The sequence below is a fragment of the Acomys russatus genome, chromosome 21 (assembly GCF_903995435.1).
Source record: "Acomys russatus chromosome 21, mAcoRus1.1, whole genome shotgun sequence".
Classification (NCBI taxonomy): Eukaryota; Metazoa; Chordata; class Mammalia; order Rodentia; family Muridae; genus Acomys; species Acomys russatus.
In genome coordinates, this window is record NC_067157.1 from 11436190 (window position 1) to 11453708 (window position 17519).

The following is a 17519-nucleotide window of genomic DNA, read 5'->3' on the forward strand; positions in this document are numbered from 1 at the left end:
GTAAATTCCAGTGATCCTCCTGCCTCAACTCCCAGGCTGGGACAGCAGTGCCTACCACCACACCTAGCCTGTACTTGGGTGCTGGGGATGCAACTGAGGTCCTCATGCTGTGCAGAAAGCACCTTACTGAAGAAGCATCTCCCCAGCCCCAAACGACAGTTTTTAATATACAATTTTCTCCCAAAGTTTGAGGTAGTCAGGAGAGAAATTCTCTTAATTGTTTATGAAAAACTATGAGAGTTCCTTAGAGCAAAGACAACTGAGTCCAGTTTCATTGAGAATAAAAATAACAATAGATTTAGTGAATGTATGCATTGTATCAAGTTCTAGGAACCTTACCAACTTTGCTTCCTTAACTTTAGCATGCCCACTATAAATTTCATTTTGTATTATGCAAATTCTACTTAGAAACAATGCATCTTGTCCCAGGGCATGTGGTAAAGAACAAGCAGCACTCTAAACAAGGCTCTCTTCACCCTGAAGGCCATGTACACTTACCCACACAACTCTCGCTTCTCTCTTTATGCTAAAGAGACCATGTTCAAATTTTCCCTGTCTCACTAGGTTAGCAACAACACTCACACAGTGTGTACTCCTTTACAAGGAGCACTGCAATCACTCTGAAAGTTCTACTAGTATCTCCACTTTACAGATGAGTAAATCAAGGCATGGATCTGTTAGGTAATTTGCTTGACATTCCACAGGGTGAAGGGGGCACAGCCGGAGTTTGAACCCAGGGAGTCTTTTCTTCAGAACCTGTGCATTATACTGCTGTGCTATCTCACCACACATACCCCTTCTGTTGCACTCTGTTGCTTAATAAAAGTCTCAGCAATGATTCTGAAAGGCTATGAGGTCTCCTTCCTTCCCTCCTCCCTACCCCTTTCCTTTTCTTTTCTCCCTCCACCTCTCTGATGCTAGGGATCAAACGCAAAACCTCAAGCACTTCAGATAGCTACTCTACTGCTGTGCTACACCCCTAATCTAGGACACAAACCTCAGTCACTCTTTTGATTCTTACCTCCTACAATCAATTAAATAAACCAACAAGTACACCCGAGGGCTGCCTCGCCCAAACACTCAGAAAACTCTCCAAAAAGCTGTGGGAGCCAAAACAAATTTTAAAAAAGGTAGTTGTAACAGGCAACTAATGACTGGTGAGAGAAGGGTTAGTCTCTCTTTCCCAGGCATAAAAGAACTACTGAGTTATCCAACACCAAGGGGTCAGTCTTGAAATGATATACATACAAGGAATACCAAATTAACTCAGCAGGCTGTATTTATATATTGATGTGTTCAACACATTATGTAATAATGTATATAATAATCATCAAAGAGACCACCAATTTGAGAGGGGGTTGGGGTGGAAGTGTTGGAGAGACGGGACAAAGGAGGGTCTAGAGTGAGGAAAGGGGGTATGATATAACTGGAGTTGAATTAAAAGTAAAAAATTGAAAATTAAAAAGAAAATGGAGCTTAAAAAGAAAAAACAAAAATAAACAAGACATGAAATATGGCTAATAAAAATATTATAGTTGTAGAGGAACCAAAAATGAGTCACAAATTGCAAGTAATTTTGATACAAACATTATTACTCCCTCTCTCTAAACTCAGCATCAAAACCTTTGGGAATGGCCCTCAAAATTCATACTATTTTTTACACTTGTACTCAAATAAAAATAAAAAACCAATTGCATTAACTATTAATCTTTAGGTATTAATGCTTTTTAGCCCTTCTTGCCCTTTTCTACCAATTTAATGAGCATAAATATAAAACAAGACCAAACAATGTAATTTTGGTTCATGAAGTGAAGGAAATGTTCACAACAGTCATGAAGACTGTCATAATATGAGAGTGGTTCTAGGATACTTGCGAAGGAAGTATAATAAAGACGGAGTAGATGGTGTACTTCGTTATAAAAAAGTTTATGTATGGAAACATGACTAAACGTGGGATGACCGCAATGTATAAAACAGTATACCTAGCAGGTGATGATGCAGATTTTTTCTTTTGCTTTAACTTTTTCTATATTGACTTATGTCTAGAACTTACCACAATTCTGTATAGAAACTGAGCCAGAATAACAGTCTTTTCTTTAATTCTGTCGTTACTTACTTTATAACGTCTCTCTAGTTATAACAACATTTGCAGTTCTACCTACCTGGCACTCGAGAGATCATCTGACATAGGTCAACACTCAGGGCAGCAGCCCTCTGAAGAAGGTAGCCCCAGGAGTGCATCTGAATCTCATAGCCTAGCAGAATATCAGGGTCGTACCTAGAGAAGAAAAACCCATCAGAGCAAACATTACAACATTTAGACTCTTGCCCAGAAGAACCATTGTTCTCATGGTGGAGGGGACAAAAATCAAAACCTATCTTCCATAACGGCCATTCTGTAATTGAAAGGTAGGCATCAGTGGCACCTGTAGCATGACAGCTATAAATGACTGGAAATAGGTGATTATAGGAGCTAATTTATTTTCTAAATGAGCTTGGTTTTACTGAGACTGTATTTGTTCCACACTTTTTGGCAAAGATGCTGATGAAATCTGGGGTGAAAGAGAATCGATTACTCCTGAGGGCATGACTGAAACTACAGTGTGGGTGGAGAAGGGTGGGACAGGTCACGGAACTGTCAAATTTTTATCTTTCTTAACCAGTCCAGACTTTAAATAGTGTTACTGCTGAGAAAGAAGGGAATTAAACACATTCTTTGTGATTTTAGTGTTGACTTGGTTCTCACACAAAGTAATGCCTAAGAAGTGACAAGTCTGCCTTCTGAAAAGGAGGGCAATTCAGTTCAGTAGTAGATTAAAATCTTGAGAGCAAAATTAATGTAGGAAAGGCAGCCTGGAGAACCTAAGAGAAAGGGCACTCACTGTCACCACAGAATAGTCCTGGGAAAGTTAACTGACACTCATGTCCAACTCAGGGGCTCCTCTTAGGCCCCCCCCCCCCCATGTGGTGACTATCATGAAAATATTTTTGGTTACAGCACAAGAGAAAACAAATCTATTTAACTTCAAAGGGAAAACTAAGGAAAGAGGGATTGATTATAGTTCTAAGTTTTGAGAGTAAAACCTACTCCATTAAAAATCGTCAAGACCAAGCGTTAAGTTCATTTTTTTTGGTATTTGTGTTTTTCATTTGCATTTTTTGCTTGTATATATAACTTATTACCATTACTAGCTGTATGCATGCTAGGCAAGTACTCCACTACTGATCTACATTTTTTTAGCCCCTTATTGTTTTTGAGGTGACAGTCTTACTATGCAGCCCAGGCTAGCTTCAAACTTCCAGTCCTCCCACTTGAGACTACTGAGAGCTGGAGCACTCTGGCCTACATGTGTAAGCCATTATGCCTGGTTTATTTCATTGATTTTTACATTTAGCATACAGGATTTCATTTTACACAGTTAGCAGATGGAGTCCTGAGTGTGTGCCAGACACTACGCTATTAGTTCTATGTGCATTAGCATATTCTATATGTTATTAATTTTTCCGATGTAGACAATTAAGATTATGAAGGTAAGTAAAACGCTTAAGACAAAACAAAAAACAAAAAAACAAAAAAACAGTACTGGATGACACCAAAGTCTGGGTTGAGTACTTACAAATGGGATGAAAGAATTAGATAATCTTTTTATTGTATTTTAAAATTAAAATAATTTTGTTTAAAATAATGTTTTATAAACTCTCATAAGATTTTACTTTCAACACAGATCAGGTAAAAAAGAATAAAATAAACCAATTCAAAATACTACTGAAATGACAGCTAGCTTACAAGGTGGAAACTTATTTAAGGGAATAACACATTGAACGTTTGTACAAATCCCCATTACTTCGGAACCACAGAAAAATCATCTTAAAATCCAACTGCGAAGCTAGACGCAAGTATTTTTCCTTATTCCCTAAATTGTAAAAACAGAACATTGTTTTTCTGTCCCTTATTTGATGGCAATGGTGACAAGAGGCTGAATTTAAAAAAGAAAAAAGAGAAGGAAAACTTTCTAAGGAGGATTATATAATCCCAAGGGTCCTTGGAAATGATTCTCATCATCTTTTATATCTTATGTCATCTGCATCAGCAGGAAATGACTGAACAAGAAAGGTTGGGAAAAAAATCAGAGAATGAAGATAATACCTCTTTATTATGTTTGTGATTTCTTGAAAGAGTGCCTTCTCGTCAGCAGCATAGGTAACTTCTAATCCTGTAATTCCAGATCTGATAAGTAGTGGGGTCTGACATCTGATATCTAAGGGACAAAATGTTTATTATATAGCATTTTATCATGTAATGTCATATAAAAATAGTATTAGTCTTTGAGTAAAAAAAATATTAAAGCTGACCCCCCACAAAGTAAAACTACAGTCCAACTATCAGAAACTTTCTTAAATGGTTTTTCTGATGTAACATATTCAAGTTTCATATTTTCAGCTACTCCCCTAGTCTTCATTTATAAAATTCCCAGGAAATAACATACCACACACAAAAAAAGATTACTTTGTTTCTATGCTTGATTTTCCTAAGGATAAAGCTTTGCGTAGCAGAGAGTATCTTAATCACTAGTATGCTAGAAAATGGCTAATAAACATTTCAAGAACAATAAACGTGTCTTTGCTTGCCTATTTCCATTATGTAAAGTCATACTACCATGGTTAATTTCAAACTACCAACACTGACTATCATAAAAAAAATCACAAAAATGCAATGTTGGTTTGTTAGCTGGTATTAAGCCATGTTTAAACATCAGAGTCTTGTTTGTTTGTTTTTTTAGACAGTGTGTGTGTATGTGTGCATCCTCAATTCTCTTGTAGACCAGGCTGGCCTCGAACTTACAGAGATCTACCTGTCTCTGCCTCCCGCATGCTGGGATTACAATTATGTGCCACCACTGCCCAGCAACATCAGATTCTTAATGACTTTCTTCTATACTAAATCTTCCTCACGGAACTCAACTAATTTGTAAAAATTACCTTTAAAACATCAGAGAAATACTTGCATTTGCTAAATGTTTATATGGTATATAAAGAACCTCTGAACCAAAGTACATTTATTTAAGAAGATATATAAAGTTAGAAAACATGAAAGTGCCAGGCATGGTGGCACATATCTTTAATCTTAGCACTTGGGAGACAGACGGAGGCGGGTCTCTGTGAGTTTGAGGCCAGCCTGGTGTACAAAGAGAGTTCCAGGACAGCCAGAGCTATTACACAGAGAAATCTTGTCTTGGAAAACTCAAAAAAAAAAAAAAAAGGTTGATCACAAACTATTAACTTACAGTAGTTAACAATGTTCTAATGCAAACATTTTGTGTTAGCATCAAAATATCTATAGATAATAAAGACTGTATACCCAAGTTAATTATATGCAATTACTTGGATTTGTTGTGACTAATCAGTAGCTTTTAAGTTATGTGTTAATTAGAAATTTTATGAAGATCTCTGTGTTCCAGGGCTTCAGACTTTTCCACCCCTGTGTTGCTAAGGACAGCACTTAGAGGTGGGTGTCCTATTGTGGTTATAACAATTAAAGTAAAAATCACAAATTTTTGTGTACAGCTTCCTACCACAATCTCAGCTAGCATTAGAAAGGAGTCTTCCTGCTTCCTTACAGTTCCTCAAGAACGAAATTTTGTTAAGAGTCATTCTAAGCCACCATGATGGCTGGCACACGCATGTGATCCTAGCACTTAGGAAGTAGAGACAGGAGAATCAAAGTTCAAAGCCTCAGCTACACAGCCAGTAGGAGGCCCATCTGGGCTGCGTGAGAGCCTGTGTCTGCGGCACTGCCCACCCCAGCCACCAGGGAGCACATGACTGATGAGAGTGAGCAGTACCTTGCTGGCTGGCTGTCTTGTCTTTATCAATCACTATCATGCCCGTGAGCTCTGTTCCTTCTGTGTCTGGGAGTGGAGTGTCAGAGGAGATGCAGTAGAACAGCGCACAGATGGGGTCAAACTCCGGATCCGGCTGCAGGTCTCTCCTCGTCCGAGCATGCAACTCCACGCTGATCAAAGTAAGGTTTTGTATCTACCAAAGGAAATCGACAACTATGCTCAAAGTGTTTTGCAGCATGAATGTTAAAAGTGCTTCTCACTAAGACTCTGGGGAGACAAATAATTAAAATTATAGGTACTCTGGACATAAAAGACAAAGTTATGAGACTGGAGAGATGGCTTAGGGGTTAAGAGTGCTGTCTGCTCTTCCAGAGGTCCTGAGTTCAATGCCCAGCAACCCATGGAGGCTCATAACCATCCATAATGAGATCTGATGCCCTCTTCTAGCATGCAGAAGTACATGCAAACAGAGCACTCATATATTAAAAAAAAAATAATAATAAAATTAATTAATTATTTTGGCCAGGCAGTGGTGGTCTACAGGGGGAGTTTCAGGGTGGCCAAGACTGTTACACAGAGAAACCCTGTCTCAAAAAAACTAAAAATAAAATAAAATGTCAAAATCACAATTTAATAACCCATAATTTTATTAAACTTAAGATTTTGCTTCCAAAATTAGACTAACTCATCTTGGTATTTCAGAAAATGCTTGGGCTGTCACTTCTCAATGGCAATACTTAAAAAGTACTTGTTTAAAATATACACAATGTTTTTTAATTTCTGTTTGAGAAAAAGATGGTTAGTTCAACTGCTATCCACTTAGCCCAGGCTGCCATGCTTTGCAGTCAGTTAGAGCTGACCTGTAGTTTAAACTAAAACCAGAAACTCTTTTAAAGTTCATACTTACTAACCTGCTATTATCTAAGGATTACTTACATTTAGACCTTTGCCTATGAGTCAATTTTCTTTTTTGTTTTTTTGAGACAGGGTTTCTCTGTGTAACAGCCTGGGCTATCTCGGAACTTGCTTTGTAGACCAGGCTGGCCTCGAACTCACAGAGATCCCCCTGCCTCTGCCTCTAGAGTGCTGGGATTAAAGGCATGCGCCACCACGCTGGGGGCTACGGGTCAATTTTTTTAAGTTTTAATTTTATCTTAAGAAAAAAAATTAAAAGAACTGTTATGGAATCAACTACATAATAAGTCATTTCATTTAACTAACGTTCATGCTCTCACTGGCATTCAACACACAATAAATTGTTTTCACACTTTTGCTTTGTAGACCAGGCTAGCCTTGAACTCATGGAAGATCCACCTGCCTCTGCCTCTGGAGTTCGCCACTTATCCTTTGTTGATTAAAAACCCTCAATTGCAATTCTTAGTTTCTTTTTAAAATCAAGACAGATAGGCACAGTACAGCACGCCTATAATCCTAACTATTTAGGAGGCTATAGCCTGAGCTTACAAGCTCGAACCCAGCTTGGGAAACAGCAATATTCTGCCTTAAAAATAAAATAAAATAAACCAACATAGTACAGAAAACAAAATTTGGCCTGGATTCCTGATTACATGGCATATGTTACCATATAGACACAGCTAGCACTGGAAGATAAGACTATTTATAGTCTCCTCATGGTTATTCAGATCATATAAGCTGTGAAAGATTTCCAGTTATAATCCATTCGAGCTAATGAAGAGTGTAAGTGCATGACTTCCATTTTCACAGGGACAGAATGTGTCAAATCTTTTTGGAGTACAATTTAGGAATATCTATCAAAATTTTAAATTTAAAATGCAGATATCCTTTATCCAAGCAATTCTACTCCTGGGAAATTATCCCATAAACTCATTCATTTTAACCAAAATATAAGTAGAAGGAAGTTCCTATGAGAGTAAAAGACTAAGAAAGAACTTCAATGTTGAGATGGAAGGTTAGTAGCTGTTAGTGCCATAAAGGTGATGTAATAACAGATCAGCAACTTTTAACATTTTCAAAACAAAGAGCCATATCTGTGTATCTTAATATGGAGATGTCACTGTAATATACTGATCAATGGAGCCTCTGGATGAAGTCCTCCATGGATGTATAAATGCAAACACACACACACAGAAAACTCCTCCAGAGGTGTGAAAATGTAAAAGTACTCAGGGCTTTTGGGCATGGAAACTGCTGGCCTAGCATGGGATGGAGGCTTACTCTACCACGTCTATCTTTTTGTCCTGATTAAGATTTTAATTCATACACGTAACATAATATATATGTATGTTAATTTATTATTATATCTGTTTAAAATATGAAAAGTAGTAATTAGGTATGTATGAGGAAGGCACAAAAATAAAGTAACCCTAAATCCCACATTCTTCAGAACTGTAAGGTTTTGTAAGAAAAAACCCACAAAGAGTAATGTTGTGAGACATGGGAAAGGCTTTGCTTATTTTCAGTTTACCAGGGATCAAGCCCTTCCACTGGACTCCATGTTCACAGTCTAGGAGCCTATGTGCGTGTCAACAGAGGGTGTACACTTGTGTGGGCGGGAGGTCGGTGTTGCGCGTCTTCCTGTTGCACAACACCTTCTTCTCAGACAGGCTTCCCGCTGGCCCCGAGCTCACCCGCTATTAGACCAGCTGGCCGCAGGACCCCGGCAACTCTCCTTTTCTTACCTCCCAGTTCAGAGACACCATTCGGCACATGCTGCCACACCCAGATTTATAGGTGGGTGCTAAGCATTTTAGTGACTGAGCCATCTCTCAAGCGTCCCTACACCCAGAAATTGTACTTGGAAATGTATACCCTACAGGATTTATTGTTAATAATTAGCACACATTAACTTAGCAAACAAAAATTTTAAGTGGAAAACCTCTCTCCTAAATCCAAGCTTAAAAAGCAAAACAACAACCAATTTAATTAGGAAAGATGAACGTGTATAAAGGGTACAGAGGAGACTTGTGAAGACAATTTTAGGTCAAAAGATTCTTAAAGACTAATTTTGATACTACAAATTTCACACTTAAATTTTGTCTTTGTTCCTGAGATTTAAAACGCACTGCTGCTCCTAAGGATGTAAACAGTGAGCTGGACTGGGTGAGAGAGGGGAGGTGAGGAAGTGACCAGAGACTCGTCTGCCCTGTGCTGAGGACTGACAGCAGCGGGAGATCATGGAGAGCAGGGACAAAGCCTGACGAACAGGTGTTCAGTAGAGCGTTCATCTCCTGCTCTGACCACTGGGCGGAGATTAAAAACTCTGTCCTGAGACAAGAAAGGCCTGTCAACAATTAACATGCTAATTTCATGGACTAATTTTAACTTTAAGATATTATATAATTCTAAAGCCTGGCTGCAGTAACATACATATAACAAATAAAGTTATGTTTTTCAAATAAGAAGAGACTCTGCAAAGGTAACAAGGCTTTCTGGGGCGGGAGAGACAGCTCAGTGGTTACAAGACCTTGCTGCACAGTGATGAGGAGCAGAGTTCAGACCCAGGCACCCTGCAGCTTCCTCAGCTCTATGGAAGCTCACGTCCTTTGCTGGCCTCTGTGGGCACCTTCACATACTAACACAGAAACAGACAGACATACGCACGCACGCACTCACGCACACACACAGACACCAGCATATATATATATATATGTCCAAGTGCATGAATTAAAAAAAAACAAAGCAAAAAACCAAGTCTTTTGGGTAAGGCCTATCAATTTTACTGTAACAAATATTTTTCTTATTTTTTTCAACTGCTAACTAAAAAATTATTTGTGTGTGTGTAGATCAAAGGACAACTTGTAGGAGTTCCAGAAAGTGAACTCAGGTTGTCAGGATTGGTGGAAAGTGCCTTTACTGATTAAACCATCTTGTCAGCTCAATAATTATAGTTTAAAAAAAGAAACATTTCCTTTAATTTTTAATTGTGGGCATTTGCTAAATATTCCTGAGTGTGTTGGGATTCGGGCAGTTGGTACACAGCGCAGTGGGACCTTGCGCCTTCCTCTGGCCTCTTGGGCATCAGGTATACACACAGTACTGTTAGATACATGTGGGCTAGCCACTTAAATTTTTTTATCAGGTAGGCATGTGCTCTGAGTCGCCAATCTATACTATGACTGATTTACATTTTTGTAAGAAAACGTCCTGGTCTTTGGCACACATTGTTTATAATGTAAAAGTACTTTGCACAGCTTATGTGAATCATCAATTATTTTCTTCTCTTTTGTAGAAAACTAACCTACAAAGACAACCAAACAAAATAAAAATCACAGTTGAGATATAACACTTCAGAACAATTGCATAATAAAACAGATTCTTTAAATATATAAGACCTCAAAATATTTTCTAATTTAACTTCTATAACCTAAATTTTAGTTATTACTTTTGCAAATGTTGTAAAACTACAAATCAGTCTCAGCAACTAGTCAATATTTACACCTTTTTTCTATTTTACACAAATATAATAATAATAATAACAACAACAACAATAACAATAATAATAATATCAATAAAAAAAACTTAACATATCCCTTTCTGGTTAAAAATTTCCCATGCATGTCCTACGGACAAATCCTGATAGCTAAGCCGTGTGACAACGTTAGTGCTGCAGCTTTACCTCATGTAATGCCTTCGCCTCTTGCAGGTTCTGTATGCTGACTTTGAAACCATACGTGTTGTTTAAGGATGGCCCATCAATCTGAGAAGTTTCTTTCTTTGGAGTATTTACTGGTGCAAACTGATTCTATTAAAAAAAAAAAAGACACAGCCAGATAAGAAATTAGATAAACATTTTATATATTTAGTGATAAACAAAAAATATGATAAACATAAAAATTCTCTTTAAATTAAAAAGCACTATTAACATTCATTTAACTTGAGTAACTATGATACAATCTATAAACAAACCATGTGTTGATATTTGAGTTCACAAGCCACAAATACTGAAAGGAGCAGTCAGGTAGAGCTGACATTTATACTACATGGAAATTTCCTTGATCTTTCTTTAAAGAAAGATGGAGTAATTAATACATTTACAACTACATGGCTATAGTCTGTAAATGGTGTACTTTACTATTGCTACACATATTGGAAAAAAGCTTTCAAGCATTTAGAATAGACACTTCATGTTCTTTTACTCTTCTCTTCCCTCCCACTGTCTTTCTCCCTTATGTTAGCCACGTCTCACTCATGGTGATTGCTCTGACTCCCCAGTGCGGAGGTTACATGTGGGAGCCACTATATCCAGCTCTTTATTTTTTAAGAAGTACTTTTTCTGCTATTAAAATAGTTAACCATTTTCCCTAACATGTTGATTTATGTTTACAATTCACTGTTACTTGTTTTTAATATCAATAGGTTATAATTAAAAAGTTTTATAGATTAAAGTTTGTAATATAGCCACAACACATAAATACTAAAATACAACTTATATGTAATGACTTTTATGAAAAGTTGCTAATATGGAAGTGGTTTGTATTGTTTATTTCCAATGACAATGTCTAGTGCATTTCTTTCACATTATCTCATAAGTACTATCATTTGATAAGGTACAATTAAGTACTATACTATTTGGATAAGGACAGTTATAATTTCTCACTTCAAGTGTTGAGAAACGTTGCTTTTGTAACTTAGTGAAACATTTAAAAATTAAGTTATAGTAAAAAACAATATATTAAAAATATATTTTAAAAAACGTTACTTCTGGCAGGATCAGAAAATCACTTACAAGGCTGAGCAGTGGTGGTGCACGACTTTAATCTCAGCACTTGGGAGGCAGAGGCAGGGGGATCTCTGTGTTAGAGGCCACCTGGTCTACAGTGCTAGTTCATGACCGCCAGGGCTACACAGAGAAACAGTGTCTCAAAACAACACAACACAAATCACTTACTTAAGCTCTGCTGTGACTGGGCTGTTCGGATACTGCCACTTAGCAGTTAATGTATGTGGATCCTTATGATCCAAACTTTGGCTATTATATTCTTTTTCTCTGTATTATTTATACCTACACATAAGCATCTTTTATATCCCAACAATTTAAACAAACTAAAGAAAAATGCAGTTTCTTGTTCTCTTAAAAACATGTAAATGATGGTGTAAACATAGTGGAAAAGTTAAGCTTTGAGTCGTCTGAGCCCCTGCAGACGTGAAGCACAGGTACCTTCACTTGTGTTGTCAGAAGAACTCTCCTGAGGCTGTCAGCGTCACCGCCTTTCTTACTACACAACTTCTGGGTTTTTGGTTCTGTAGAAAGAAATTTCATTTTTTAACTTGTATATCTGCTTCTGTGTTTTACAACAAATTTTGTTATTTCAAACACGTAAATATCATTTGTGAATAGTGTTCTATATACATTTTTCCAGATTTCATAATTTTAAAATATGAAATTAATCCTCCAATCTTCATAAAATACCTCAAAAATTTGCATTTTAAAATAAGCACCTTTATGTTTATCACTGAGTTTTATATTTAGCCATTATCCTTGGGGATAATTCCATCATTTATCGCATACAATGAAGAAGGAGAGACATAAGTTTCCTCTGTGTTCTTGAAAGAATCATAAATTCACCACACACACATGAAAGTGAAATTTCAATGGTTCTCCTTATGTGTGTAGACTATGTTCTGAGACCTCTGGTGGATAACTGGGGATAGGACTGCATCCAATATATACTATATTCTTTGCTATACCTACTTACTCCCCATAGTAGCATTTAATGTATAAACTAGGCACAGTAACATTAACAATACCCCGTAATAAAACAGAATTACATAATATACTGTAATAAGTTATATGAACACTATGTCTTTCTCAAACATTCTTAGTCTTCTCTCCTTTTCATGAAGTATTTTCCCGATTCTCTCTGGCGTCTGCGTCGTCAGCACCGTTACTCCTGTGCTCTGAGACCATCAAGTAAAACGATGACTGTTTGAACGTGAGCAGTCCAGTTTCACAGCAGCCGCCGGGTCCCTGAGACACTAGTAGATGACGGACAAGAGGGCAGTGTGCACAGAATGGGTACACTGGACATAGGGATGGCTCATACTGCGAGATACTCAGGACAGCACGTGATTTAAAACTTAGGGATCATTTATTTAAATTTCCTAAGTAGTATTTTTGGACCACAGTTGTCTGTGTGTAACTCAAACTGCTAAAAGCCAAAACCAGACCAAATGAGGAACTGGCTATTGTCTTTGGACTGAAATATGCATACCAGGTACACATAGATGATTTCTCCTGATTGCTGGGCAGGAAGAGGGCAAGAAGGCAGCAGAAGCGCAGGCAAGAGATGGCAACGAGCCAACATAAGGCTGTGGTAGCAGAGATAAGCCGAAAGAACTTGGTAATGGACAGGAAACCACGAGGTGCTTACCAAGACAATCAGGTGATCTCACACACACACACACACACACACACACACACACACACACACACACAATTCTGGTGTCTGATGAGACGATGGTATTATTCACTGAGAAAGGGAGAGGGAGGGAGGGAGGGAGGGAGGGATGAGCCTCAGTGTGTTGGTAAGGTGGCAGTGAACGCAGGCACTGAGATAATGATTTAAGGGTAAAAACATCAATCTTCTAGTCCTTTGAACAACCAAACAGAAGTGCCACATAGTCAGGAAGGATAGTGTTCTACAGCCTAAATCCCCAGCTGGAAACACAAGCTTGCAGATCCCCAGAATTAACCCTATAGACAAGAATTTGATCATTTAGGAGAAAACCCAAGGAAAGCTTAAGACTTAATAATCTGCAACAACCAAGAATAGTAAGATATATTTAAAAGAAAATCAAGTAGAAGGAAATAAAAATAAAGACAAGAGAAGCTCCAGAAACTAAGCTGTGGTCAACAGGCCAATGACTGCTTAGCTGGTAGTTAGAAGACTAAAATGCAGCCACTGACCTTAGTTATGAGAGAGTTGTTGAGGAACTTTTTTTTTAAGCAGTGGAAGGACAGGCAGAATTCAGATTAGCATAGGCTGAGAAATGAATACAAAGTCAATAAGCAGAGCTGTTAGAGAAATCTTTTAGAAGAAAGTTGGCTTTGAAGAAGAAGAAGAAGAAGAAGAAGAAGAAGAAGAAGAAGAAGAAGAAGAAGAAGAAGAAGAAGAAGAAGAAGAAGAAGAAGAAGAAGAAGAAGAAAGACTTGGCCTGAGATAAAAAGTCAAGGAAAATTGTGGTTGTTTCTATGTTAAAAGGTGGGAAAGAGGCTAGGGATATACTTCAACAGCCAAGTGCATGTATGTATAGGCTCTGGGTTTGAGACCTAGAACTTGGAAAAACAAAAATAAAAGGTAGGGGAGATACAGGTACCTATGAAAATGCCAACACGGGGTAGGGGGTGTGTGTGGGGAGAGGGGAGTGGGCGGGTGAGGGGCGGGGAAGAAGACTTATGAAGGGGCTGCTGTATTTTGCCCAGGAGGTAGATAGATACAATAGGAGCAGAGTTAGCAGGAGAGAGAGGAAAACATCTGCATGTGATGATGTTATAAAGCATGATGAGTTAATAGTCATCTTCCAATTCCGGAGCCACAGTTTGATTTACAAGACAAGGACTTTTATTATGTAGTCTAACACCTCACCATCTATGCCTGGATTACAGCCTGCCACACTTACCTGCTGATAAGGGGCTAAGACCAGTTACTTCAGGAAGCTTTTCCCGAAACTTTCTCTGCACAACTGGGGTGCTATGGAGGCAATGCGGATCGTGTTTCCCAGTTCTTGCCCTAGCAGTAATTGGAGAGATCACTTGAGGCTCCCGAGGTTCACAGCAGGGGCTTTTTTGGACACCATCTTTTATTGGCTTTAAGAAGTTCTCAACAGCTAGGGAACAAAGCTCCTCTACCGGTGACGGTGACGGTGACGTGTGTCTGTCATCTCCATTTAGTGCTCTGAAATCTGGAGATGTTACCTGTTGCCAAGGTGGAATGCCTGGAGAATCAGGGGAGCTGTAACTAACATAACAATTATCATCATCATCTTCCTCTTCCTCAGGGACAGTTGCAGAGGCAGCTGGTAGCAGCGTTTGACTGGCATATCCAGTCTGATCACATCCTGTAGGCGACGCTTGCAAAGCAGTCTGACACTTACTAACTTCTTTCTTGGTACGTGCCGTAGCAGAAAGTGTATGTGGGCATGCATCCCTCGGTGGAGACACTGCAGGTGTGTCACCTGGATTAACTGAAGGGCTGACATGTTCAGCAGATTTTATCATTGCAGTTAGCTCAGTTTTAGGGTGTTTCTTTGAACGTTCATATTCTTCTTTGGCTTGAAGCCATGCTTGAACCAGCTGTCGACTTGGGGCATATTTGCAAGGCATAATTACAATCTTTTTATCTTCTACCATCTTATGGCTATTATTTGACCCTCTACTGACAACTGCTTGGCCATTGCGAAGTGGGGACCCTGGTCTGGGATTCTGAGTCATCGCTGAGAAGGCTGTTTTCCACAGGCGAAGTCCTTCCAAGGAAAAGTCTCCTTCAAATTCAACCAGGTCGTTTGGAAGCCGAGTTTCTACCATGAGGAGCCGTCCACCAATCTCCCTATAAATACATATTTAGAACAAACATTTTCATCTCAAGAAACAATTACCTAAAATAAGTTTCTATGTAACAGACTTATAGTTCCCTTTGGTACCTTAAATATGACAATTTCTTTTTTTCCTACTCACTCCAATTGTAGACAAAATACTCTTATTTTCAGCTTCAATGTTTTTCTTGGGTCTTTTTAAATTTTTTATTTTTATTTTATTTTATGTGCATTGATGTTTTGCCTGCATGTATATCTGCATGAAGGTGATAGATCTTGGGGTTACAGACAGTTATGAACTACCATGTGGGTGCTAGGAATTTGAACCTGGGTCCTCTTGAAGAGCAGTCAAGTGCTCTTAATCTTTGAGCCATCTCTCCAGCCCTTTTCTCAGGTCTTTAACTACAAAATTAATTTCCATGATCTCCAGGCTAGTGAGAGACCCTTGTTACAAACAAAACAGGGCAGTGTTTGCAGAATGACACCCGAGGCCAACTCTGGCTGCCATGTGCATTCATAGCTACAGGAATACTCCTGTGGCCAGCCATTCATACACAGTGTAGTAAAATAAAATGTTCACTCGCTATAATTTTTTCTTTTGAAAGGCATTACTAATTTACCAATTCAAAAGATTTTTTTTTTAATTTTAGTGTCCCATGACACAACTCATCAAAGTCCTCAGCACTATTAATCTGTGTGTTTGAGTGTATGTTTTTATACGAGTGAGTTAACATATTTGGAGGTCAGAGGATGACATCTTTCCTTAGTTGCTCTCTACCTTATTTTCTGAGATAGCAACTCAAACTAAACTGAAAGCTTGTCAATGCTGACAGCTGGATGGCCAGTGAGAGATCTGTGTCTGACTTCTCCAGTGCTAGCTAGGGTTGTTGACAGTGGCATCATGTTCGCATGTCATGTGAGCACAGGAATCCAAACTCAGGTCCTCATGCTAAGGCAGCAGGAGCTCTGTCAGGTCACCCATCTCCACAGCTGCTCACCGCTAAGTAACGCTCCACTGTCAACATGCATAGGCAGAAATGATGGAGGATGCTATCATTTATTTCTCTATAGACTCTTTCTATATCTCCTAGTACATATAAAGTTTGGCAAACAACCAATTTAAACAAGGCTTTGTATTTCTTAAATTCTCTCAATAGTTAAAAAAAAAAAAAAAAAAAAAGCATACAATTGCTGGTGGTATACCATGAGGCCTTGAGTTCAACGGCCGTTATCAAACAAAATTCCCACCACACAGCTGGGGTAAACTGCCACAATTCCCTTCTCTCACCTAGGTACCCAAGTCTGATGTAAGCATAAGAACTTTGGAACTGGTGGGACATAAAATGAATGGCCCAATTCCACTCATGTTTGAGCTCATATGTGTGCACAGAGAATCAGTAATTCAAAGTTGACTGGCTTAGTTTCTTTGTGGGGCTGTAGCATGTGCACCTGAATGTGGAGGTCAGAGAGCAAACTTTTGGATGTTGTTGCTCAGGTGTCATCCTCTCTCACTGACCTGAAACTGACCAAGTAGGATAGGCTGATGGGCAGCAAGCCTCTAGGCTCTACCGGTACCTACCTCTATAGACCTGGAATACAAGTACACACCGCCATTCCTGTTTGTTTTGTTTTGTTTTGTTTTTTAAAACCAACCATCCAACCATCCACACACCCACCTATCCACCCACCGTGGATCCAAGTGACTGGATTCACGTCCTCAAACACTTTACCAATTGACTAACTCCACAGTCCCAAACTCTTGGGTTAGGTCATGTAGTACACAACAACTTATTCAATCACTGATAAATAAACCAGTATGATTCTCACTTCACTCTTTGCTGCATGTCTCTATTACTCTCTGAAAATCTTGATGAAAAAAAAAAAAAAAAAAAAAGGATATGGGAAAACAAACTCTATTCATACCTTAGTAAGCATAAAAAAAAAATAGCACTATCAACAAGACTAAAGATGTTGAAAACAAATGAAAAGTGGTTTATAACAGAAATACCAAAAACTAATGTTCATTTACTACCATAAAATAACTTAGGTGTGCTCGATGCTAATGGCTGGGTCTTGAGTGGTCCCCCAATGTCCATGGTCCCTAGTTTAGGATTTTGGAAGTTGCCAGAAACTTTAAGGTAGGACTTAGTGAGAGGTTTTAAA

At 38.5% G+C, this 17519-nt stretch overlaps 1 protein-coding gene across 1 annotated transcript in view; it reads right to left on the reverse strand.

Moving 5' to 3' along the window:
* The window catches only part of Rev3l (REV3 like, DNA directed polymerase zeta catalytic subunit), a 138874-nt gene that overhangs the window by 37709 nt on the left and 83646 nt on the right, over positions 1-17519 (reverse strand). Inside the window, exons 14-19 of the mRNA XM_051164469.1 lie at positions 14445-15370; positions 11983-12065; positions 10441-10566; positions 5844-6036; positions 4148-4259; positions 2163-2278 (exon numbers count right to left, since the gene is read on the reverse strand). Coding sequence (XP_051020426.1) covers positions 2163-2278; positions 4148-4259; positions 5844-6036; positions 10441-10566; positions 11983-12065; positions 14445-15370 — 1556 coding nt within the window. The remainder of the gene's footprint in view (positions 1-2162; positions 2279-4147; positions 4260-5843; positions 6037-10440; positions 10567-11982; positions 12066-14444; positions 15371-17519) is intronic.